The sequence below is a fragment of the Entelurus aequoreus genome, linkage group LG11, assembly GCF_033978785.1.
Source record: "Entelurus aequoreus isolate RoL-2023_Sb linkage group LG11, RoL_Eaeq_v1.1, whole genome shotgun sequence".
NCBI lineage: Eukaryota > Metazoa > Chordata > Actinopteri > Syngnathiformes > Syngnathidae > Entelurus > Entelurus aequoreus.
The window spans coordinates 52836269-52860953 of record NC_084741.1 but is presented as its reverse complement, the minus strand read 5'-3'; the positions used below and the strand labels follow the sequence as shown (position 1 = coordinate 52860953).

The window sequence follows — 24685 nt, the reverse complement described above, 5'->3', positions numbered from 1 at the left end:
TTATTTCTGCGCTTGCTTAAGAACATTTTTTCTGTTTCATAAAGCAGCAGCCAAATGAAGCAGTAGCCAAATTGCCTTTTCCCAAATTTCTATCTTTTATATAATAACTTTGTGTTTTTTTGGTTTTCTTATCTTTTTCCCTGCAGGAAATAATGTTGGCCAGCAGCCTGATAACACACTCTTGATTGAGAAAGTGAGGAGACAGGATGCTGGGACATACATGTGCCATGCCCAGATAAGAGGAAGGCCCATCTACAAGCAGCTTTCCATATCTGTTGTTGTCAATGGTAAGTATATTCTTTACATACAGTACTCTTTTTTATTTTCTGTCTAGACACCAGAAATCAATTCAGCATTTAGTCTAGTGAATGATATTCCCATATATTTAAACTTGATACAGCTCCTCCTACTGTGCATCTGAGAGAAGAGGTGAAGAAAGTGATAGCTGGACCAGAAACCAACGTTTCCTTGCTTTGTTTGGTCGACGGCCATCCTAAACCTAATATTACCTGGAACATGTAAGTGATTGATGACTGTGCCTCACATCCAGCTGTGGAGTTTGCAAGTTCTCCCCATATAATGTGGGTTCATGTGTGTGTAAATGTATAATCATTTACAGTAGAGTAAGCCTGAATGCAAACTCTGGACCCATAGCCTCCAGATTTCCGAAATTTCACTAACAAGTTCTCTTTATGTATTTTCTGCTCCTAAAAAAATAATCTGGCAGTTATTTCCCATAATATCAATAAGTTTTAGAGAAATCTGTGATCCAAGTCCATGATTATTTTAAAACTGATATGGTTAACATTATGAGCAAAAAAGAAATATAAATCAATGACCATTTCTGGACTTCCCTGCTCTTGTATCTCTTCTTCTATCAACACCATAGTCTGGGGTTCCTCATGCTCTTTCAGCATTTCCTCAAGCACCTTAAAGAAAACATTGCAGAAGAGGACGCAAAATACAATTACCTTCTTTTTTTCTAATTTTTGAGTGCCAGCCAGGCCTGCTCTTCTTTCTCTGTTTTTCCTCAGTTTCTGACTCCGTCTTTCTACCCTCAAGGGTGCTCCTGATTTTCAGGATCAAATTTGGCTTTAGTCTTTAAAAATGTTTCCATCCAAGCTCCGACCAAAACCCTTCATCTTCAAAGTCAGAATCATCAAATGATCACTGCAAATTAAACTCCTCTCGCTTGGTCCGTCCCATTTTGTGCGAGTCAATTTGTTTGGAGAGGTCCAAACTTTACTCATATTCCCATCATTTAGAACTGATGCAGGCTGACCCCTTATTTAGCTGTATTGCTACAACTGGCAACAATGCATTTGGCAGACAAATTTACTAATTCTGTAACGTCGTGGACGCAAGGTAATGCGCGGATTGTTTTTCCAAGATTGCAGCAGGAACTCCAGAGACAAATGTGCAGGTAAGATAGTGATTTATTCTTATAAATCAGGCAGGAACAATCAAACAAACACAAGAAGAGCGTGCCGATTGCACGGGGAATGCCTATAGCACGGGGAACTAACGGAATAGCTAACTAGGAAATGCATAATGCAAAGCTTAGCTCAGGGATCCAAAGGGTAATCGGCGTAAACTGTTGCATGGAAGCAAACAAAAGCACCAGACTGAGTGAGGCGAAAAGGCAGGACTAAATAGCTCTCTGATTAGTGCCCAGGAACAGGTGAGCGTCCTGAACACTAATCAGAGGCAGGTGACACTAATCAGCACCCATGACAACCGAGAAACACAAAACAGGGGTGCTGAAACAGAACTTAAACCACACATGAATCAAAACCTAAATAAACTATGATCCGGGCAAGGGATCATAACAAATTCCTTGAAATTCTGTGTGAAAATATAAGATGCTACCAAAACACATACAATGCTGTATGAAATTGCCTCCAGTCTTCTGTGAGTGACTTTAGTAAGCTGATGGAGGCCGCCCACATTTTGAGGCAAAAAGTGGGGGTTCTGAAATTCTACCTGTAGACTTAAATTTTAGGTCCAGAACTGTGAAGTAAGTGCCAATGTTGTCAGCATTAAAGGGACCCTTTGACCCTTCCCCCTTTGTCTTAAATTAAAGGCCTACTGAAACCCACTACTAGCGACCACGCAGTCTGATAGTTTATATATCAATGATGAAATCTTAACATTGCAACACATGCCAATACGGCCGGGTTAACTTATAAAGTGCAATTTTAAATTTCCAGCCACACTTCCGGTTAAAAACGTTTTATTATGCTGACGTATGCGTGTGACGTCACGAGGACAAGGGAAGTATTCGGAGCCCGAAGAATCCTATACAACAAGCTCTGTTTTCATTTCATAATTCTACAGTATTCTGGACATCTGTGTTGGTGAATCTTTTGCAATTTGTTTAATGAACAATGGAAGCTGCAAAGAAGAACGTTGTAGGTGGGATCGATCGGTGTATTAGCGGCTGGCTGTAGCAACACAACAAGGACTACTTACTTAGCAGACGCCTAGCCGATGCTAGCCGCCAAAGCCACGGATGAAGTCCTTCGTCGCGCCGTCGATCGCTGGAACGCAGGTGAGCACGGCTGTTGATGGGCAGATGAGGGCTGGCTGGCGTAGTTGGAGCGCTAATGTTTTTATCATAGCTCTGTGAGGTCCGGTTGCTAAGTTGCTAAATTAGCCTTAGCGTCGTTAGCAACAGCATTGTTAAGCTTTACCAGGCTGAGAATTATTAACCGTGTAGTTACATGTACATGGTTTAATAGTATTGTTGATCTTCTGTCTATCCTTCCAGTCAGGGATTTATTTATTTTATTTCTATCTGCATTTGAGACAGATGCTATCACGTTAGCTCATGCTAAAGAGCTTCGGCGATGATGGGTGAAGTCCTTCGTCGCGCCGTCGATCGCTGGAACGCAGGTGAGCACGGCTGTTGATGGGCAGATGAGGGCTGATGAATGGGCAGATGAGGGCTGGCTGGCGTAGGTGGAGCGCTAATGTTTTTATCATAGCTCTGTGAGGTCCGGTTGCTAAGTTGCTAACAACATTGTTAAGCTTTACCAGGCTGAGAATTATTAACCGTGTAGTTACATGTACATGGTTTAATAATATTGTTGATCTTCTGTCTATCCTTCCAGTCAGGGATTTATGTATTTTGTTTCTATCTGCATTTGAGAACGATGCTATCATGTTAGCTCAGTAGCTAAGTGTGTCACCGATGTATTGTTGTGGAGATAAAAGTCACTTTGAATGTCCATTTCGCGTGCTCGACTCTCATTTTCAAGAGGATATAGTATCCGAGGTGGTTTAAAATACAAATCCGTGATCTACAATAGAAAAAGGAGAGAGTGTGGAATCCAATGAGCCAGCTTGTACCTAAGTTACGGTCAGAGCGAAAAAAGATACGTCCTGCACTGCCTCTAGTTCTTCACTCTAACGTTACTCATCCACAAATCTTTCATCCTCGCTCAAATTAATGGGGTAATCGTCGCTTTGTCGCTCCAAATCTCTCTCGCTCCATTGTAAACAAAGGAAAATTGTGAGGAATATTACCTCCTGTGACGTCACACTACTTCCGGTACAGGCAAGGCTTTTTTTATCAGCGAGCAAAAGTTGCGAACTTTATCGTCAATTTTCTCTACTAAATCCTTTCAGCAAAAATATGGCAATATCGCGAAATGATCAAGTATGACACATAGAATGGATCTGCTATTCCCGTTTAAATTTTTAAAAAATCATTTCAGTAGGCCTTTAAGCCTTCACTCCTCGAAAATGTGGAGGAAAACAAACCCTAAGAAATTAGACACTACCTGTTTCCCACTACGTCATCATCCTGGGCTGCTTAGTGGCTCTCATATAGGCAGTCACATACTACACTATGGTGTACGACATTAAATCACAGTTATTAGATGGTTAATAAACTATAAAAAGTGATTGTCACAGTATTTAGAAGCGACAATACAATACGTACAATAGTTGCATTAGTTGGTCGTCACATTGAGCGACTTTAAAATTAAAAATAATGGCTAACTTGGGCAACATGGCTAATGTAAAATAGATTAGCTGTCTAATCATTCATTAAATGTCATAAATTGTAGTGAAGTCCATTTGCTGTTAGTCTGACATCGTAGTTTACCGGTTGCAGCCGCGATAGCTAGTTCGTACAATGAACCATTTTAAAATAAAAACAACATTCTAAACATAGCTAGTGTAAATTATGAAATTAGATTAGCTGGCAGGTCATTCATAAAATGTAGTAAATCGTAGCGAAGTTTGTTTTTTCCAAATCTGACATCGTAGTTTGCAGCCAAAACTGTTAGCTATAGCTTGTATGACAAACGGTTTTAAAATAAAAACAACATTCTACACATAGTCAGTGTAGATAATAATATTACATTAGCTGACTAATCATTCATTTAATGTAAAACATTTTAGTGAAGTCTGTTTGCTGTTAGTCTGACATCGTAATTTACCATCTACAAGCCGCTTTAGCTACGATAAACAATTTTAAAATAAAAACAACAACATTCATACAGCTAACGTAAATAATGATTAGCTGTTTAAACGCTCATAAAATGTTGTGAAGTCAGTTTGCTGCTAGTTTGACATCATAGTTTAACGGATACAGCCCCATTAGCTAGATCGTATGAAGAATGATTTTTAAAGAAAAACAACAACATTTTACACACGACTAATGTAATGTAATGTAAGTAGGAAAGTAGGTTAGCTATTTTGTTACTCATGAAATGTGGTTGAATGTAGTGAAGTCCGTTTGCTGCCAGTCTTACATTGTACTTTACCATCTACAGCCATGTTGGTTACAGTAGTTAGTATGACAAACAATTTTAAAATAAAAACATCAACAATACAATACAGCTATGGGAGATCATGACAGTAGATTAGCTGTATAATCATTTATAAAATGTAGTAACATGTTGTGTGGTCCATTTGTTGCTAGTTTGACATCGTAGTTTACCAGCTACAGCCGTGTTAGCTATGATAAACAATTTTAAGATAAAAACAACAACATTCTAAATACAGCTAACATAAATAATGAAATAGATTAGCTGTCTAAACAATACAAACAGCTGTTGGAGATCATAGATCATAGATCGTAGATTAGCTGTCTAATCATTTATGATATGTAGTAAAATTTTGTGAGATTTGTTTGTTGCTAGTTTGACATCGTAGTTTATTTTTAAAGAAAAACAACAACATTTTACACACGACTAATGTAAATTAGGAAAGTAGGTTAGCTATTTTGTTACTCATGAAATGTGGTTGAATGTAGTGAAGTCCGTTTGCTGCTAGTCTTACATTGTACTTTACCATCTACAGCCATGTTGGTTACAGTAGTTAGTATGACAAACAATTTTAAAATAAAAACATCAACAATACAATACAGCTATGGGAGATCATGACAGTAGATTAGCTGTCTAATCATTTATAAAATGTAGTAACATGTTGTGTGGTCCATTTGTTGCTAGTTTGACATCGTAGTTTACCAGCTACAGCCGTGTTAGCTATGATAAACAATTTTAAGATAAAAACAACAACATTCTAAATACAGCTAACATAAATAATGAAATGGATTAGCTGTCTAAACAATACAAACAGCTGTTGGAGATCATATATCATAGATCGTAGATTAGCTGTCTAATCATTTATGAAATGTAGTAACATTTTGTGAGATTTGTTTGTTGCTAGTTTGACATCGTAGTTTACCAGCTACAGCCACGTTAGCTAGCTCGAATGACAAACAACAACAAAAGGTCACTGTGTTGTTGCACAATGAATCCTGCTCAAACAGTGTCTGAATGGAACATTAATATCTTTGTAACTTTGGTAGTATGTGTAACTAATGATACAGATCCAAATCCGGATTGTTGTTTGTTGAGGTTTTTAAAGTTTATATCAATCAAAGTTTGTTTATATAGCATTAAATCACGAGTGTCTCAAGGGGCTGCACAAGCCACAACAACATCCTCGGCTCAGATCCCACATCAGGGCAAGAAAAAACTCAACCCAATGGGATACAATGAGAAACCTTGGAGGGGACCGCATATGTGGGGAACCCCCCTGTTTTCTTGCCGGGACATATGGTACAATACAATCAGCAAGATAGGATGGAGCTAGACCATGTAGTATTTTATACGTAAGTAGTAAAACCTTAAAGTCGCATCTTAAGTGCACAGGAAGCCAGTGCAGGTGAGCCAGTATAGGAGTAATATGATCAAACTTTCTTGTTCTTGTCAAAAGTCTAGCAGCCGCATTTTGTACCAACTGTAATCTTTTAATGCTAGACATAGGGAGGCCCGAAAATATTACGTTACAGTAATTGAGACTTGACGCAACGAACGCATGAATAATGATCTCAGCGTCGCTGGTGGACAAAATGGAACGAATTTTAGCGATATTACGGAGATGAAAGAAGGCCGTTTTAGTAACACTCTTGATGTGTGACTCAAATGAGAGAGTTGGGTCGAAGATAATACCCAGATTCTTTACCGAGTCGCCTTGTGTAATTGTTTGGTTGTCAAATGTTAAAGTGGTATTAATAAATAGGTGTCTAGCAGGACCGATAATCAGCATTTCCGTTTTCTTAGCGTTGAGTTGCAAAAAGTTAGCGGACATCCATTGTTTAATTTCATTAAGACACGCCTCCAGCTGACTACAATCCGGAGTGTTGGTCAGCTTTAGGGGCATGTAGAGTTGGGTGTCATCAGCATAACAGTGAAAGCTAACACCGTGTGTGAGTGCAGGGCCAAGAACCGGACCCTGGGGAACTCCACACGTTACCTTAACATAGTCCGAGGTCACATTGCCGATAATCAGCATTTACGTGTTCTTAGCGTTGGGTTGCAAAAAGTTATAGCTGGGTATCTAATTCAGATACCAACAGATAAGTATGGTATTCTGCTCTGTCTTGATAAATCACACAAGTTAAATGTCTCTGTCATAGTTAATGTATGATTATATCTAATTGATTCGTTAAAATTCTGAATCGTATGTATGTATGCATTTCTCTGCAGGCCAGTATTTTATGACCCCTCACATCACAAGTACAACTCTGACCGCAGCCAGTTGACCATAAGATCAGTTGTCAGGAACGACTATGGGGAGTACGTCTGTACCGCCACCAACAAGATCGCTGAAAGCAGTGCTACCATCATGCTTCACGTCTTTGGTTTGTTTTAATCTTCTCCAATGTTTGTCGTTTGTCTTTGTGAATGTAACACAGCTGCGGGGAAACACTGTCATATTAATGTACGGACAGTACAGTGCTGTGGTGATGTTGGACTTCTTTCATTTCAGAATCCCCAGAGGTGTCTTTGTCTGTCGAACAGCAGAACGTCAACGTGGGCGAGCGTGTGTCTGTGGCCTGTAACGTCTCCGGCCATCCTCAGCCTGAACTACACTGGATCAACAAGTGCAATGGACAAACACTGGTATGTGTGTACTGTGCCAGACACACAACATTAGTATTGATTATTCCATGTGAGGTCTAACTTTCGTATTATATGTTTGCGTTTGGCCTCTTAGGACTCTTCTTCTGGTCGTATCAGTGTTGAGGAAGGTGTGTTGGTGATTGATGAAATAGTGCCCTCTGATGGTGGTCTGTATTCCTGCATGGCTGTCAGCGTCACTGGCAATGCTTCAAGAGATGTTGCAATTCACAGTAAGAGATCATCTTATCTTTGCATTGGAATAAACAGTGTGCGCTTACTTTATTTTTGCATTTTATTAGTAGTAGTGGTAGAAGTAGTAATAGTTTAGTAGTAGTTTATTTTTGACTTGTTATAAACAAATCAAAATTAAATAATATCAAAAAGGAAATAATCTTAGTAACATTACAGTAAAGTACAGAAATAAAAACAAATACTTCACAAATAAAACACATGAAAAATGAAAACAATAAATAATTGTTGGGTTTATCATATCCAAAAAAGAGTGGGAAGAAATAAAACGAGTGCCACCCCTTATTTATAAATTAAATACTTAGTTTTCTTATTCATCCATCCATCCATTTTCTACCGCTTGTCCCTTTTGGGGTCACGGGGGGTGCTGGAGCCTATCTCAGCTGCATTCTGCTTTCGGCTAGTTTGCAGCCAACTTTTTTTTAACCCTTCGCGAGGATTATAATTCTTTATCTAAATGGGAAGATATTAACATCCCATTAGTGGTCATCCCAGCGAAAAGCACACATTGTACAATAACTGATTGTTTTATTTTGTTTGTTATTTCTCCCAAAGTCTGCCTTGAGTAGTGGTCAGTGTTGTTGTTGAAGGAAAAAGCAAACGTTGTAATGCGTTTGTGAAATTAATGCGCTGACCTCCATCCATCCATTTTCTAACGCTTTGTCCCGTTCTGGGTCGCGGGGGTGCTGGAGCCTATCTCAGCTGCACTTGGGCGGAAGGCGGGATACACCCTAGACAAGTCGCCACCTCATCGCAGGGCCAACACAGATAGACAGACAACATTCACACACTAGGACCAATTTAGTGTTGCCAATCAACCTATCCCCAGGTGCATGTCTTTGGAGGTGGGAGGAAGCCGGAGTACCCGGAGGGAACCCACGCAGTCACGGGGAGAACATGCAAACTCCACACAGAAAGATCCCGAGCCCGGGGATCGAACCCAGGACCTTCATATTGTGAGGCACATGCACTAACCCCTCACCACCGTGCTGCCCTAGTTTTCTTGTCATTATTATTATACAAAAATATTAATTTGGTGGTACCTACATATTATCAATAATCTTTTACTCACATATGAAAAAAATGTTTTTCTAAATAATGTATTTTTGCGTAGGCACAAACATACATATGTACAATATAGACATATATAGGCAGATACAGACGAGTACGAAGTGACAGCAACACCAACCAATAATTAACTACGGTAACTACCCTAATAATTAGATAGATATTAGTAATAATAATAATAATGTAAACGCCTGTGATTGTTAGAACCCCTTATATTGAAAATCGTGTCTTTGTAGTTTTATTTTTATTTTGAACATGAACAATAATTAACATAAAAACATAAGGAGACAAATGTGTTTGCCACATGTATGTTCAAAAAAGGAGTGAGAAGTCGTTGAAACTTATCAAGTACACTCAAAAATATCAATACAGTAATCCCCTGTTTTTCGCTGTTGGCTGGTTACGGACATGACTGCAATAAATTAATTTCCGTAAAGTAGGACTCGTTAATTATAAATCAAATATGTTCATAGCGTGAGCATAAAAACTTGTTTACTACCTTCTAAATACATTTTTCAATATTATGAGAGCCCTCTAGACATGGAATAACTTTTAGTCACATTTACATTCTTTTAATCCAATATAGCACTGGTTAGTAAACCAAGTACCACCATAATGACCAGCATTAAAATATAGTAGAGTAGTAAGCCCAAGTATTCATTAAAAACATGGCAGCGGTTTCGTTTAACAAGTATATTTCATATTTTTAGCCACTGTAACATTAAAGTTAAAGTACCACTGATAGTCACACACACATTAGGTGTGGTGAAATTAACCTCTGCATTTGACTCATCACCTTGTTCCACCCCCTGGGAGGTGAGGAGAGCAGTGAGTAGCAGCGGTGGCTGCGCTCAGGAATGATTTTGGTGTTTTAACCCCCAATTCCAACCCTTGATGCTGACTGCCAGGCAGGGAGGTAATGGGTCCCATTTTTATAGTCTTTGGTATGACTCACCTGGGGTTTGAACTCACGACCAACCGATCTTAGGGCGGACACTCTAACCACAAGGCCACTGAGCAGGTTACTCACAGTTTGAACAGTAACAGTTTGAAGATAGGAAAATAAAACACTGTACTTTAATCAAGTGGGTTCTTTTTGCCGTACCACTAGATAGAGCCCCCGTACCGCACGTGGTACACGTACCACAGTTTGAGAATTCCTGCTATATATGTATTCTTAACAGCATGCTCTGATTAGTTCGGTCTCATCTAGTGGCCAATACTACTGTAGTATTAAAATCTTTAGTTCATTTAGCCATGTTTATGCTTAAGAATGCTTAATTTAGGGAAACAGTTTGTAGAATATGTTAAGAAAACCAAAAAAACCCCAACAATTCAGCGATGTGAGGAAGCCATCGTATTTGAAGCAAGATGTTGCGAAGAACGACTCTAATTCATTAATTTGCCTGATTCCAAGTAACAATAACAACAATAATAAAAATTATATGGATAATTGTAATAAAAAAACAATTCCAACATAATAATATAAAGCCAAGAATAATGATATAATAAAACATATTAATCACGACAAGACTAAATATAAAAAGAAAAAAAGGCAAAACTATGCCCCCTTTTGGTGATCTATATAACTTCCCATCCTCACATCTTTTAGGAATCATGTTTTTATACTGTACGTGTTCTTAAACTACTCTATGTTCATACATTGTTTCAATTCATCACACAGTCCATTCCAGAGTTTAACACCGTGAACCGATACACAAAAGCTTTTTCTTGTCTACATTCTTAAAAAATAAAAACAATCAAACTCTTATACTCCATCCTAAATATTTCCTGGCAGTTCGTTGGCTTTAAACATGCTTTGTGCATCACTTACCCAAGATCCAGTTGTTTGGAGCTGTCACAGAAGTATCAACCTTACAATGTGTTTATTATTACAGTATATCACTTCAAATATAATTACATCTAATGTGTCCAGGGTGTACCCCGCCTTCCGCCCGATTGTAGCTGAGATAGGCTCCAGCGCCCCCCGCGACCCCGAAGGGAATAAGCGGTAGGAAATGGATGGATGGATGTTTATTTAAATATTGTTTCATATAGAATCAAAAATGTCCTGTCATTATGTGAAATCATCCACTACTGCAAATAATAACACCTCTATTCCATTCTAATCCATACAACTTGTCGTCATTAGGTACATCCTAGACTGGTCACCAGTCATAAACAGGGCACATATATTGTAGACAAGCAACCATTCACACTCCTTTTAGCTTCACTCATGTTCCTACGTAGATTTTAACCTGCATCTCTTGACTGTTAGAATATTCTAATATATACATTTTGCTCTTAAATCCACTAGATGCATTCCTTAAACTAAGAGTACAAACACACATATTGTAGCTCATTGTTTACATCTCAGAGAGGACACTTTGACATCAGGGGCCTGTGTTTTATCCTTCCACTTCATCAAGCTTGCAAGCCAATTTTGTTTAGTCTTACTGTACATGTTCATGTTGATGATTCCTGCAGTCACAAAGTTCCCCTATGTCTGATAGAAGGAATAAAATCCATGATTCAAGGCATCAGAAGATGAAAAGTTTCAGCTACAGTACACATCCTCAGTTCTAAAATAAACATTGAAAATCACTTGCAACTCAGCTTCTCTGGCTGCATCACGTCTACCTCAGAAATTGCCTCAACCATCACAAAACTTTGAAGACCTTGGACTTGTCTACCTTTGTCCAATAAAGAGAATGAAGACGTAATATTCACCAGTGTTTTAGACTTAGATTTAGACTTAGATTTCCTTTTATTGTCATTCAAATTTCAACTTTATAGCACAGATAACGAAATGTGGTTGCATTAGCTCATTGTATTACAGGATAAAAGAGCAATAAGGTGCAGATATAAATAAGTACAGATAAATATATTGCACTTTTGCATATGCATCCACGTTTATGGATGTATGTTATATTGTCTTTATATTCCAGCGAGTTAATCCGTTTTGGGGGGGAATTGAGGGGATTATTTTGATGCGTTCAAGAGTCTTATGGCCTGAGGGAAGAAGCTGTTACAGAACCTCTGCTACGGAGGCTGCGTAAACTATTTCTAGAGTCCAGCAGTGAAAACAGTCCTTGGTGGAGGTGGGAGTAGTCTCTACAGATTTTCTGAGCCTAGGTCAGGCAGCGACTTTTTGCGATTTCCCGGATAGGAGGAAGAGGAGTCCTGATGATCTTTTCCGCCATCCTCACCACTCTCTGCAGAGACTTCCAGTCTGAGTCCCTGCAGGCTCCAGTACAGACAGAGGTGCAGTTGGTCAGTAGCCTCTCTATAGTGCCTCTGTAGAATGTGGTGAGAATGGGGGGAGGGCGCTGTGCTCTTTTCATCCTACGCAAAAAGTGCATGCGCTCCTGAGCTCTTTTTACAACAGCTTGGTGCTGCTTACCATCTTCACTGCTGTGCCGTTCTAAACCTTGTTAGGCTGACCTGCTAGCTGCTATACCACCGTGCAGCCCAAATGCAGCCACAATAAATCAAAATTAATACATATCTGTTGGTGTCAATCAACAATGACAACTAATTTATCCTTTGCAGGTGTACATGATCATTTGAAATCGATACTTACCATTTCAATGCATATTTAGTTTTTTCATTTTCATCCTCTTGACCCACAGCGCAGCCTGGACCACCTTATTACCTATCAGTGTCACCTGGACCTGCTTCAGTATTCTTCTCCCTTACAACTCTGCCTGTCAGTGGGGGGACACCAATCACAAACATCGTTCTGCAGTGGAGGAAAAATGCAGCCGAGCAATGGAAGGAGATCACAGTCCCAAATGCTGGTGATTTACAGTAGTGATTAATCACTGCTCCTAAAAAATCATTTGTGCTCTCTGGATCATTATGTTTAAAGGACATATCCATGTTTCTACATCTAGACACTATGGCTGTGACTTCCCTCGAGCCTTACACGTTATATACTGTGCGTTTGGCGGCTTTGAATGCTGTAGGACTGGGACAATTCTCAGAAACGCACACTGCTCACACCCAAGGAATACGTGAGTGTCACACATGAGAAGCACGAGACGGCGTAACAAAACACAAGTCTGAGCGAAAAATCTACTCTGTTTGTTTATATTTTCGATGTAAATTGTCCGATGGCGTAGTTTTTGACCGTGCATTAATCTACATTTGTCATCTGTTCTCACTATTTCTTCTCTTTTTCCATATCTTATGTAATGTCTCCAAAATCATCATTACCATACCATCTTGTCTGATGCCATCATCTCCCTGCAGGAGGTAAGACAGTCTCAGGATTGTTTCTATGTTCATCAAGATCCCCAATAGCTGCTGCGAAAGTAGCTATCAATTCCTTTGTATGACATTTGTGCTGAATGGACAACTCAGGGCGACACAAACATCTTTATCTTGAGCAACTTGCAGTTTGCTTAAAGGGTAACTGCAGTTTGTTTTGTTTTTTCCCTATCGTTCACAATCATTATGAAAGACATGATGACGTATTTAAAAAAAAATGCATTCTAGATGTTAAATACATTTGATCAGAAGTCCGCTGACAATGGAGCTTGTGGTAACCGTTCAATTCTGCCAACAGAGCCCCTAAAAAAACATCCAAATACCTCCATTAGGGTTTTATATACATGATGTATATGTAATGTAGTATTGAGAACATTTATAATAACATTTAATATTAACGTATTTTGATCATTTTAAGCAGCCGTGGTGCATTAATTTAAAAATGCATTACAACGTTTGCTTTATATTTCTTCTTCATCACTGATTGCTGCTCACTGTAGACTTTATTTGAGCCAACAAACATAATAAAACATCACTTACATTAGGATGCCTACTGCTAGGGTGTTCATATATTCCCATTTAGATTAAAAATGTCTCATAATTCTCGCAAAGAAACTGGGTCGGGGGAACGAGTGCTCTTTGTGTTGTTCTTGCCAGGTCCAGAATGCTAAATGGCTATCAAGGTGTCCCAACTTGTCGGATTATATCTTCAGCCATCCACTTTTCACGTGAGATGCATGATTTATGATCTACAATAAACTTACAGGGAGCAGGGAAGCAAGAAAGCAGCAGATCACTCTGATGTTGTAAACATCGGCACAAAGGAAGTTATCACGGCGCCATTATAAATAGTTAGTTTGCGTTAGTGCTTAAAATAATAATATCACTAATACTTGGTTAATATTCAAGTCAAGAAATGTAAATTGAGTATTGTTGGTGCTTTTTGAATGGTTATTTATCGGATTTTATGGGAAGAATAGTGGAGCTCCCATTAGCGCCGCTGTAAGCAGACTTTTATTTACTGTTTTTATTTAATATTTAGAATGCATAAAAAATCAACCCGTTGTCATGATTAATAATGATTAATAGTGATTATGAACGATAGGAAACATTAAAAAAAAAAGTGCATTTCACCTTTAGGTTAATTCCAGTTGTATTGGACCAAATATGAGTGTCCGCCCTGAGATCGGTAGGTTGTGAGTTCAAACCCCGGCTGAGTCATACCAAAGAATATAAAAATGGGACCCATTACCTCCCTGCTAGGCACTCAGCATCAAGGGTTGGAATTGGGAGTTAAATCCCCAAAAATGATTCCCGGGCATGGCCACCGCTGCTGCTCACTGCTCCCCTCACCTCCCAGGGGGTGATCAAGGATGATGGGTCAAATGCAGAGAATAATTTTGCCACACCTAGTGTGTGTGTGACAATCATTGGTACTTTAACTTTAAATAGCAGAACAATAAACTTAATGTGACAAAACTGAAGACTTAACTAAAGTTTTCATGACACTGTTAGGTACACATTTTTTACAGTGATTTATTACTGCCATACTTCTATTTTCAGTAAAAAATAATTAACTTCCAATTTTAACATATTGTCAACATTGAGATCAAATAACTTTAACCCTGTAACCGGTTCAACCTCCCTTAGTCAAATTTAACACAGGTGGTTGATTTCAAATATATTCAGATTTAGTCCTCTCTGCATTAATAATCATTCTATTATTTTATCTAATCCAATTATCAATCAGTTTTAGTTCGGCATTTAAATTGTTAAGTTCACCAGAGTCTATACTGACTGAAAATGGATAGTAGTTACAGTAAAATGGCTGTCGTCATTTGTTGCAATAGACATGACAGCTGTGCTTTGATAGTGAAGTCCATGCGATGCCCAAAAAGTCTAATTTTCTGCATGGTCTTTTTGCTCTTTCCTTTAGGTGAACCAGACAGCCCAGTATTATTGTCTGATAAGATGAATGTAGGGGACAACTCATTCTCTGTCCCCCTTAAAACTTCGAATGATGGCGCGACTCCTCTCCAGCACTACACTCTGCGATATCGACAGGTCAAAACCATGTTTGTGCTTTCTTTGATTTGAGTGTGTCCTCCATTCCGTATTTGAAACAAATGGCAGTTCAATGAAAATATTATGACACTAACAAGAAAAGGTCATTTAAATACTTTTACTTCTTATATCATGAATTTCTAAGGATCACATATTGCAAGGTATAGTTACTAGTTACATATACCTTGAAAATAAATGTTTAGGACCTATACTCGTGTGAAGTGAAGTGAAATACATTTATATAGCGCTTTTTCTCAAGTGACTCAAAGCGCTTTACATAGTGAAACCCAATATCTAAGTTACATTCAAACCAGTGTGGGTGGCACCGGGAGCAGGTGGGTAAAGTGTCTTGCCCAAGGACACAACGGCAGTGACTAGGATGGCGGAAGCGGGGATCGAACCTGCAACCCTCAAGTTGCTGGCACGGCCGCTCTACCAACCGAGCTATACCGCCCCGTGTACATGGATTTTCTTACCTCTTCCATTAACGGTTGGCCATAAGTCAACATTGTCTGACCTGTGAACACACTAGTAAGTTTTGCGCTGTGAACCAATTGTTTTGTCACTTCTTTCTATCTGCTAATCTGTCTACAATAAACTTGTCTTTAAAGTTGTTTGGCACAGTTTCCCAATATCGTAGTCTGTCGACAATGGAGTCCCACTTTCTGTTCTCTGACTCCTTTTGTGTTCCATGCTTCAGCTCTCAGTGCAAACATTTTTTTTATTAGGGTAAAGATGGGGCTGAGTGGACTGAGAAGCAACTGTCATCCAACACTGACTCTGTCACTCTCAAAGACCTGACTTCCGGCTCTGACTATCAACTAGAAGTCATAGCAGTAAATACTAATGGTTCTTCTCTCCCTGCAACATTCAACTTCACCATTGCAGAACAACCTGGTATGAATCATTTACACACAATGCAATATTTTAGTGTGCAATACGTGTATCACATTCTAACATATTCAAACGCTCACAGTGCACAGCCGCATGACCAAAGGCAGCGTGGTTGGCATCGTCATGGTGATCTTCCTGGTGGTTTTCTTGGTGGTGGATGCCACCTGCTGCTACAGAAACCGTTGCGGTCTGCTAATGTACATTGCTGTAAAACTTTTTGGACAGAAAGTTCCAGGCCTCAAAGTGCTTGAAGAAGGGGAGGGTACCACAAAAGGGTAAGAAAGTCTACATCTTTGCAGCGATTGTTAATTGGCATTAAAGCAGCTTTTAATGTTTTTTTTTAATATAGGGATATGAAGTTGAATGGGATGTCTACCCCCAGAGGTGGCAGACACCATTCAGGAGTTGACATAAACTCTTCTAAGGAAGGCGGACCACTCACAGAGGTCACCTGTGACAAAGCGTCTCTCACTAAACAATAGTATGTACACAACTCCATCCCATCCACCCATTTTCTACTGCTTGTCCCTTTCGGGGTTGTGGGGGGTTCTGGAGCCTATCCCAGCTGTATTCGGGCGGAAGGCGGGGTACACCCTGGACAAGTCGCCACCTGATTGCAGTGTACACAACTCATTAACAGCAGTGGCGGGCCATGATGTCCGACTTCAATGATTACCTCTCAAAATACCATAATTTATGTCCCCACTTGACCATTGCTGGAGAAATACTATACAGAAACACATTTACGCAGTACAACTGTGTACAAAACTGGTTATTTTCTGGCGCATTTAAGAATCAATAAACCCGCATCAGCAATTAAAACATATTTTATGTGGTGGTCATTTCCCCATTTCATCGCCTCATCGCCGAACTCGTTCACAAGATGTAGTTACTCTTAAGTATCCTTTTTGAAAATAGCCTTGCAAATACATATCTGCCACCTAATCAACATGTTGCTCCCCTTCTTTGTGAGTACCGGCGAGTTTTCTGTGGCTTTCTATGGCTCGTATGGCTCCTGTGCCACTTCCTGTTTTCGCAACTTGTGATTGGATACTCACTTGGAACTCCCAAGTGAGTATCCAATCACAGCGTAAGGTCAGCCAGAAGGCCTTACTGACAACAACTCGTGATCTGATTGGCTATCGCAATCGTCTATCAACTCTATGTGTCCGTTCAATTACAGTGCACAGACGCCCGCATTGTTGATTCTGAAAGCCCCGGGTAGATTTGGCACAGCATCTACCATGAATTGATTATGTGGACCCCGACTTAAACAAGTTGAAAAACTTATTCGGGTGTTACCATTTAGTGGTCAATTGTACGGAATATGTACTGAACTGTGCAATCTACTAATAAAAGTTTCAATCAATCAATCAATGGCAACATAAGCTAGCTGAATTCTGATTGGATACAAACTGTAACCTAAAAACAACTAGCCTGGAAGGAGCATAATATGACATGAAGAGAATATGAATACTTTTAGATATTTAGGGTAAGTAAATAAAAAAATAATTTTATCTTTAATTATGATCATGATTTCTGGTTATGTTAGGCCAGCATAGAAGGCCTTGCTGGACCTGACGGCACACCACTGATTAACAGTAATCCTACCTCGGATTCAGTACATAATAAATATTTTGGTCATCCAAAGAACTACTGTTAGTTCTCTAATGTTTAGAGAATATTCATGTGTTCACACAAATTGCGATACATTCCTGTGATGTAGCCATGTAAGAGTTGCGCGATATAGACGATATATATAAAACAGGGGTCTCAAACTCAAAATTTGTTATTGCGCTCGATGTTTATGTATTTCATGATGATATGAACACCATGGCATTTGTAGATGGTACAAAGTACCGGGATAGCGAGTGCAAACAGGCGACTGAGTGTTATCCATCGTGCTGTTACTGGAAAAATAAGCAGAAACGACACTGTGCTGTTGTTGTTGTAAAACAGTGGTGCCAATTGCATCGATCGCGAGCTACCGGTAGATCGCGGAGGGTGTGTTAAAAAATTAGACCTAAAAAATAGTGATCATCAATCTTCACCAAGACGTCACTTTAGTCACTTGATTGACATTCACGGCACCGGAGGGTCTTGTGAGATGACACTGGCTGCTGCGAGCTCATTATTAAGAAAAAATGACCGACAGAAAGGCGAGAAACACTTTTTAATTCAACAGACTCTCGCGCCGTACCTGTCGTCAAAACTCTAGAGACCGACTGCACAAATCCTGTCTTCACAATAAAAGCGCTGCTTCATCCTGCCTGCGCTAACCAAATAAGAGTCTCAGAAAGCTGGCGTGCACAAGCTAGCAAGCTACGGAGTTTGCCGCCAATGTATTTCTTGTAAAGTGTATAAAAACGAGTATAGAAGCTGGACAAATAAGATGCCAAAAACCAGCCACTTTCATATGGTATTGGACAGAAAGGAGGACTTATTTTCTCCTCCATTTTAAAATGCGGACGTTATCAGCCCTACTGTCTGATTGCAATCAATGCAAGTCATCAGAATCAGGTAATACACCAACTTATATTCTTGTCTTCATGACAGAAAGGAATCTAAGTGTTAAACATGCTTGTATTATCACTAAACACATTTAACGTGTTAACAAAAATGTCTTTTTCATAAATAAATACATACAAATTATATATATGAATGAGGTAGATTCCCTTGACTTGGTCAATTGAAAAGTAGCTCACCTGCAGAAAAAGTGTGGGCACCCCTGCTGTAAACGTAGTAATGAAAGCCAAATTAAATCAAATATAAATATATATAGTGTTCATCGAGTGAGGCAATACAAATGCAATGCAAATAGCGCCATGCAAATAAAAAATAATGAAAATAACAATGTGGTCCAAGAGGAGCTTTGAAAGGCTGAAATCATGCCCTGAGATGACAATGACCTTGATGAATGAGAACCTTCATAGACTTCAAATCAAATCAATATTACCTTGAGCAACACAATGAACAATCCACTTTTAAGCTTATTAACCAATTTCAACATCATTAAAACATAAAATAGGTAACTTCACTTCAACTCCGAAATGGATTTGAACTCACGACATTCTGCTTTGAGGTGCATGTTGTAGTCAAACGCGCTGTGAGAGCCACCGGACATAACGGCAGAAATCTATTTTAATATTCTAATCAGTGAGAGCGACTGATATGTCCAGGAATACATATAGCGTAAAATTTCATATGAAGTGCCTCGTCATTCAGTAAATTACATTTGGGACGCGCTACTTCACACAAATCGCCACCCAACACGACCTCACCGATAGCCAAGCTCTACGCACAGAGGGTATTATACCGACAGCGATTCACATCAATTTCATTCTGGCGAAACCAACATTAGTGCAGTCAGCATAATTTCATGTTAATGTTATGTTGACAGAACATTTTGGGTTGGATGATGTTTAAAGTAAAAGTGGACTTCAATGTGTTACGTTGTTATCTGGGGTTTAGTGGTGCATGACCAAAGATTGTATATTGAGAGCGTATGATCTACTGCAGCAGTCCCCAAACTGCGGCCCAAATCCGTAGTTTATTATTATTTTTTAAAATCTGTCCTTTCTAATCCATTTTCTACCGCTTGTTACTCTCTGTGTCTCCTAGCCGCTCAGGCAAATCATATCGTCTAAAAATGCATTTTCCCATCGATAACGTGACATCATCGCGCTCGGAATATATATATATATATATATATATATATATATATATATATATATATATATATATATATATATATATATATATATATATATATATATATATATATATATATATATGAAACAGGCTTGTAGGGATGATATAGCCTTTGTGTTTTTTCCTGACCTAACGTATATTCCGCTCTACCCCGGTATTGAGCACTGTATAACGGATAAACCACACAAACCTCGACTATATTATATATATATATATATATATATATATATATATATATATATATATATATATATATATATATATATATATATATGTATACAGCCCGACCCCCCAGAGGACATGACCTTGGTGTCCTCAATGGTAGTTACAGCCATGCTTATCCTGTAGGACGAGGAATAGCTAAATATGCTACACTACACACCGTAGGAGGTTATGCTTTAATGCTTGAATCAATAGAGCGCTTGAATGTACAGAGAGGTGGGCGGATCGATACAAATATCGATAATAACGGTATAGTGTCAGTATATGGTCGATACTACAGTGGTTAGATCGTTATTTTTTATTATTAAAAAATATTGTCTTTCCTAAGAATAAGTGCTTAGTACATTTTAACAGAAGTGTAGTTAAAACCATGTTACAACGAAAAGTAACCAGCTATTAACAATAAATTACATTAATAATAGTTTTGACAAAATCATACAACCGGAAATGCCGTAATATGTTACCGCATACGTAAAATAATAAGTGAAGTGAAGTGAATTATATTTATATAGCGCTTTTCTCTAGTGACTCAAAGCGCTTTACATAGTGAAAACCCAATATCTAAGTTACATTTAAACCAGTGTGGGTGGCACTGAGAGCAGGTGGGTAAAGTGTCTTGCCCAAGGACACAACGGCAGTGACTAGGATGGCGGAAGCGGGGATCGAACCTGCAACCCTCAGGTTGATGGCACGGCCACTCTACCAACCGAGCTATACCGGTACATTTTCATATATATTGTTATCGCAAGAGGCCGAATTATATATATTGCAATTAAGATTTTAGGCCACACTGCCTATCCCTAATTTATATACCAGACAAGTATCAATATTATCGTCCTTAATTGTTTCATTTTATTAATTCACATGTCCTTTCTGAGTAAAATGGAATTTGAAATCATTTAAATGTAAATGTAACGTGTGTTTTTTTGCAGTAAAAAAATATTGCTGAGGTAATTAACCCTCGAAAGTCAAATATGTCTGAGACCTGATAAATCTATTGGCTAGATATTCAAAATACAATCCAAAAAAGATTATTGGATTGCATTATGTGTAAATGCTCTAAGTCAAACTCAATATACTGTATGACCTTGCGCATGATAAGTTGCACTAAAATTAATATAGAAGGGTTTGTTTTTTTAATTTACATCATAGGTGTCCAAATTGCAGCCTGGCAGCCAAATAATTATAATATTTTATACTTAAAATGAAGCATGGAACACAATGAATGAGTATCAGAAAATCTGAAATATTTAATATTTCAACAAGATATTAAACTAACAACAATAATTATTTCCATATATTTAATAGCATGTTTTGACCTACACTGGAGTTTTGTTTTATCATGTTTAATAAAAGAAAACCAATAGGATGAAGAAAAGTGAATCATATCAAACTAGTCCCGCAGCCTTATTTTTTTTTTGCACGTGGCTTTCGGTGGAAAAGTTTTGGCCACTCCTGCTTTAGGTCATTGCATTTCAATGGCAATATTGTATATAAATAATTATGTATTTTTTTTCCCACAGGAAAACACAACCAGACAGAAATCTGCCCAAGACAGTCGCATCAGGTTAACAACTGGAAGAAAAACTACATACAACTGATTTTCAAAGAGACGACAACTTCAATCGAAACAGTCAACAATGTTAAGAAAAAAATGAATGCTCGGTTCTTTCATTGTTGGATGGACAGCGAAGCGCGTGAGTCTCTATAACATAATCTCATAATGAAAACCTTCTATTTTGTACTAAGGCTGTTTCAGATGACAAATGATACAATAACAGTATTATATGTAATATGTATTAATGTTCATTGAATTCGTCCATTCACTGGGTGGTGGTGAGATCGGTCTTTTACAGGGTATTGATGTAATTTATTTTTTAAATTATAGTGTTCTGAAACCGGCACAAAAGTGTTTTTTAATGTTATAAACAGGCCAAAAATGTTTGTTTATTTCTAACAATATACATAGCAGCTATTTTACCATAACTGCATGTCTGTGTTCATTTGATGTTTTCATTCTTATTAATTTGAGAGTTTATATGAGCTGCTATTTGCTGATCTTCTTGTTATGACAAACACAAGCAAACACCTGAAATTAAACATTCATTGCAAGTACTTGTATCATACTGAGCACGCAATAACAACATATTCAAACTCAGATGAAGCATTTTACACAGTTATTCATGTTTGTAAGGCACATGAGTTAATGAAGTACTGTACATATTTCTACACACGTGTGTTTGTTTGAATAATAAAATAACACAAAAATACACTTTGCCGTCTCACTTTATGTTCTATACTCACCCATCCATTTTCTACCGCATGTCCCTCTCGGGATTGTGGGGGGTGCTGGAGCCTATCCCAGCTGCATTTGAGTGGAAGGTGGGGTACACCCTGGGGAAGTCGACACAACACAGATAGACAGACAACATTCACACTCACATTCACACACTAGGGCCAATTTAGTGTTGCCAATCAACCTATCCCCAGGTGCATGTCTTTGGAGGTGGGAGGAAGCCGCAGTACCTGGAGGAAACCCACGCAGTCACGGGGAAAACATGCAAACCCTGAGCCCGGGGATCAAACCCAGGACCCTCTAACTGTGAGGCACATGCACTGACCCCTGTAGCACTATGCTGTTCTATGGGTGTCCAAAATTTTTTCACTGAGGGCCGCAGACTGAACAATCAAAGAATTGATGGTCGTTTTGATATTTTTCACTTTCGAAACTAATACATTGATTTTTATTAAAAAGAAAATCATCCTTCATGTCAGCGTTGTGCTGTTAGCATCAACATTTTAACATTTTAATTAGATTACACCTGTTTTGTCTTTCATTCTGCGGGCCACCAACGGTCCCGGGCCATATTTTGGACACCCTTGTTCTAAACCATTGGTTGTACTCTCTGTCTGATGTTGTATTTGATTTATTTCTACTCTCATCTCTAGTGATCTTGTTTGAATTTGGAAATGAAAACACACTGTACAAACACAACCTAAATTGTAAACCAATAATTAATTTAAATACAAATAAAGGTTTGTGCACATTAGATAATTATCAACTTAAAGTGTTCTCTTTTGAGACTATAATTTATTTATATTTTTAAATGCAAATACAAAATAATATATAAACTCTATTCAATATTATTTTTTTCTGGATTTTTATTTTTGTAAACATTCTGTCTCTCTCACTTACAACAAGTCTACCATAAAAGCTGTGTTCTGCTCATGTCTTTGTAAGGGTTTAAACTTAAAACATCAGCAGTGGATCAAATATTTATTTTCCTCACAAACCGTTTTTATCTTGTTGGAAAACGAAGTTCACACACAACTTCTTCCCTCATTGCATTCCAATATGGAAAACATGTCTATTTTAGACAGAAACAAATGGCTGTATTATGATGGTTGGATGCAGAGAAGTATATGGTCGGTTGTAGATATTATGGATGCACAACTCTGCAACATATTTCCCTTTTATCCATTATTTTCTGAATGTAAACAATTACACAAAGCATTGCCAAAACAATTCTTATTTCTGGTTGAAATTAGCCACACCGGCCATTATTACTTCCACAACTAATTTTAAACAATATTTTGTTAACGGACAAGAAATTCAGAGCCGGTGCTGATGCTGATGGATGCTGATAGGTGGGAGCCTACTCTCACCCTCTGAGAGCGATTTATCAGGAAGTCCAGGATCCAGTGGCAGATGGAGGAAGACAGTCCCAGCCCCGTCAGTTTGGGCACCAGTCTGTGGGGGAGGATGGTATTGAACGCAGAGCTAAAATCAACTAAATGTAGCCTTGCCTAGCTCCCCTGCTGCTCTATGTGGCTCAGAGCACTGTATTTGCTTATGTTTTCTTTCATTGTTGTTTAAAGTGCCTTGAGTCCCATACTTGCCAACCCTCCCGAATTTTCCGGGAGACTCCCGAAAACCTCCCGGGACAAATATTCTCCCGAAAATCTCCCGATTTTTAGCCGGAGCTGGAGGCCACGCCCCCTCCAGCTCCATGTGGACCTGAGTGAGGACAGCCTTTTTTCACGTCCACTTTCCCACGATATAAACAGCGTGCGTGCCCAATCACGTTATTCCATACGAGGCGTCTGGCATACCGCCGATGAGCATGGTGCAGATGGAGAAGATCTTCTCGGCGTCCGTGTTTGCGCACACGTTGCCAAAGCCGACGCTGGTCAGGCTGCTGAGGGTGAAGTAGAGGGCGGCGATGTACGACCTGCGCACCGATGGGCCGCCGACCGTGTTGTTGACGTAGGGCATCTCCAGGCGTTTGCCCAGCTCATGGAGCCTTTCTTGGGGAAGAGACGGGAGGACAACAGGGTGACAAGAACTAAATCATCCAGACTAGAGATAAATTGTATTATTATGTTTATCTTACCTAAAAATAAATGTATTTATTAATTTAAAAAAAACAACTAAATACATTTGTACTATATTTTGCTAAAAACATCCAAATTAATTGTATTTTTATTTGTATTTTTTCTGACTTCTTATTACATCCAGCCATAGAATTATACACTAAAATAAACATATTTGAAATAATTAATTTTAAATGATTATAATAATTCATTTAAAATGACCATATTTAATTATTAAAATAATTGCTTGTTTATCAACAACTTTAGCATTTTATTCATTACATTTTGAAGCTCTCAGAAGCCAAGTTATGTTATATTCCTTAAGATTTATTTATGCAAGTTTGAAGTATCAATTATCTAAACACAGTTTTATTTGCATATTTTCAGGATGTAGGTAGATATATATA

At 38.5% G+C, this 24685-nt stretch overlaps 1 protein-coding gene across 1 annotated transcript in view; it reads left to right on the top strand.

Moving 5' to 3' along the window:
• ncam3 (neural cell adhesion molecule 3) overlaps window positions 1-22757 on the top strand; it is a 30800-nt gene extending 8043 nt beyond the window's left edge. Inside the window, exons 5-16 of the mRNA XM_062063516.1 lie at window positions 147-287; window positions 401-518; window positions 7008-7162; window positions 7291-7424; window positions 7519-7654; window positions 12374-12541; window positions 12638-12758; window positions 14948-15077; window positions 15806-15974; window positions 16054-16246; window positions 16321-16452; window positions 21428-22757. Coding sequence (XP_061919500.1) covers window positions 147-287; window positions 401-518; window positions 7008-7162; window positions 7291-7424; window positions 7519-7654; window positions 12374-12541; window positions 12638-12758; window positions 14948-15077; window positions 15806-15974; window positions 16054-16246; window positions 16321-16452; window position 21428 — 1598 coding nt within the window. The 3' untranslated portion in view covers window positions 21429-22757. The remainder of the gene's footprint in view (window positions 1-146; window positions 288-400; window positions 519-7007; window positions 7163-7290; window positions 7425-7518; window positions 7655-12373; window positions 12542-12637; window positions 12759-14947; window positions 15078-15805; window positions 15975-16053; window positions 16247-16320; window positions 16453-21427) is intronic.
• Window positions 22758-24685: the final 1928 nt, after the last annotated feature.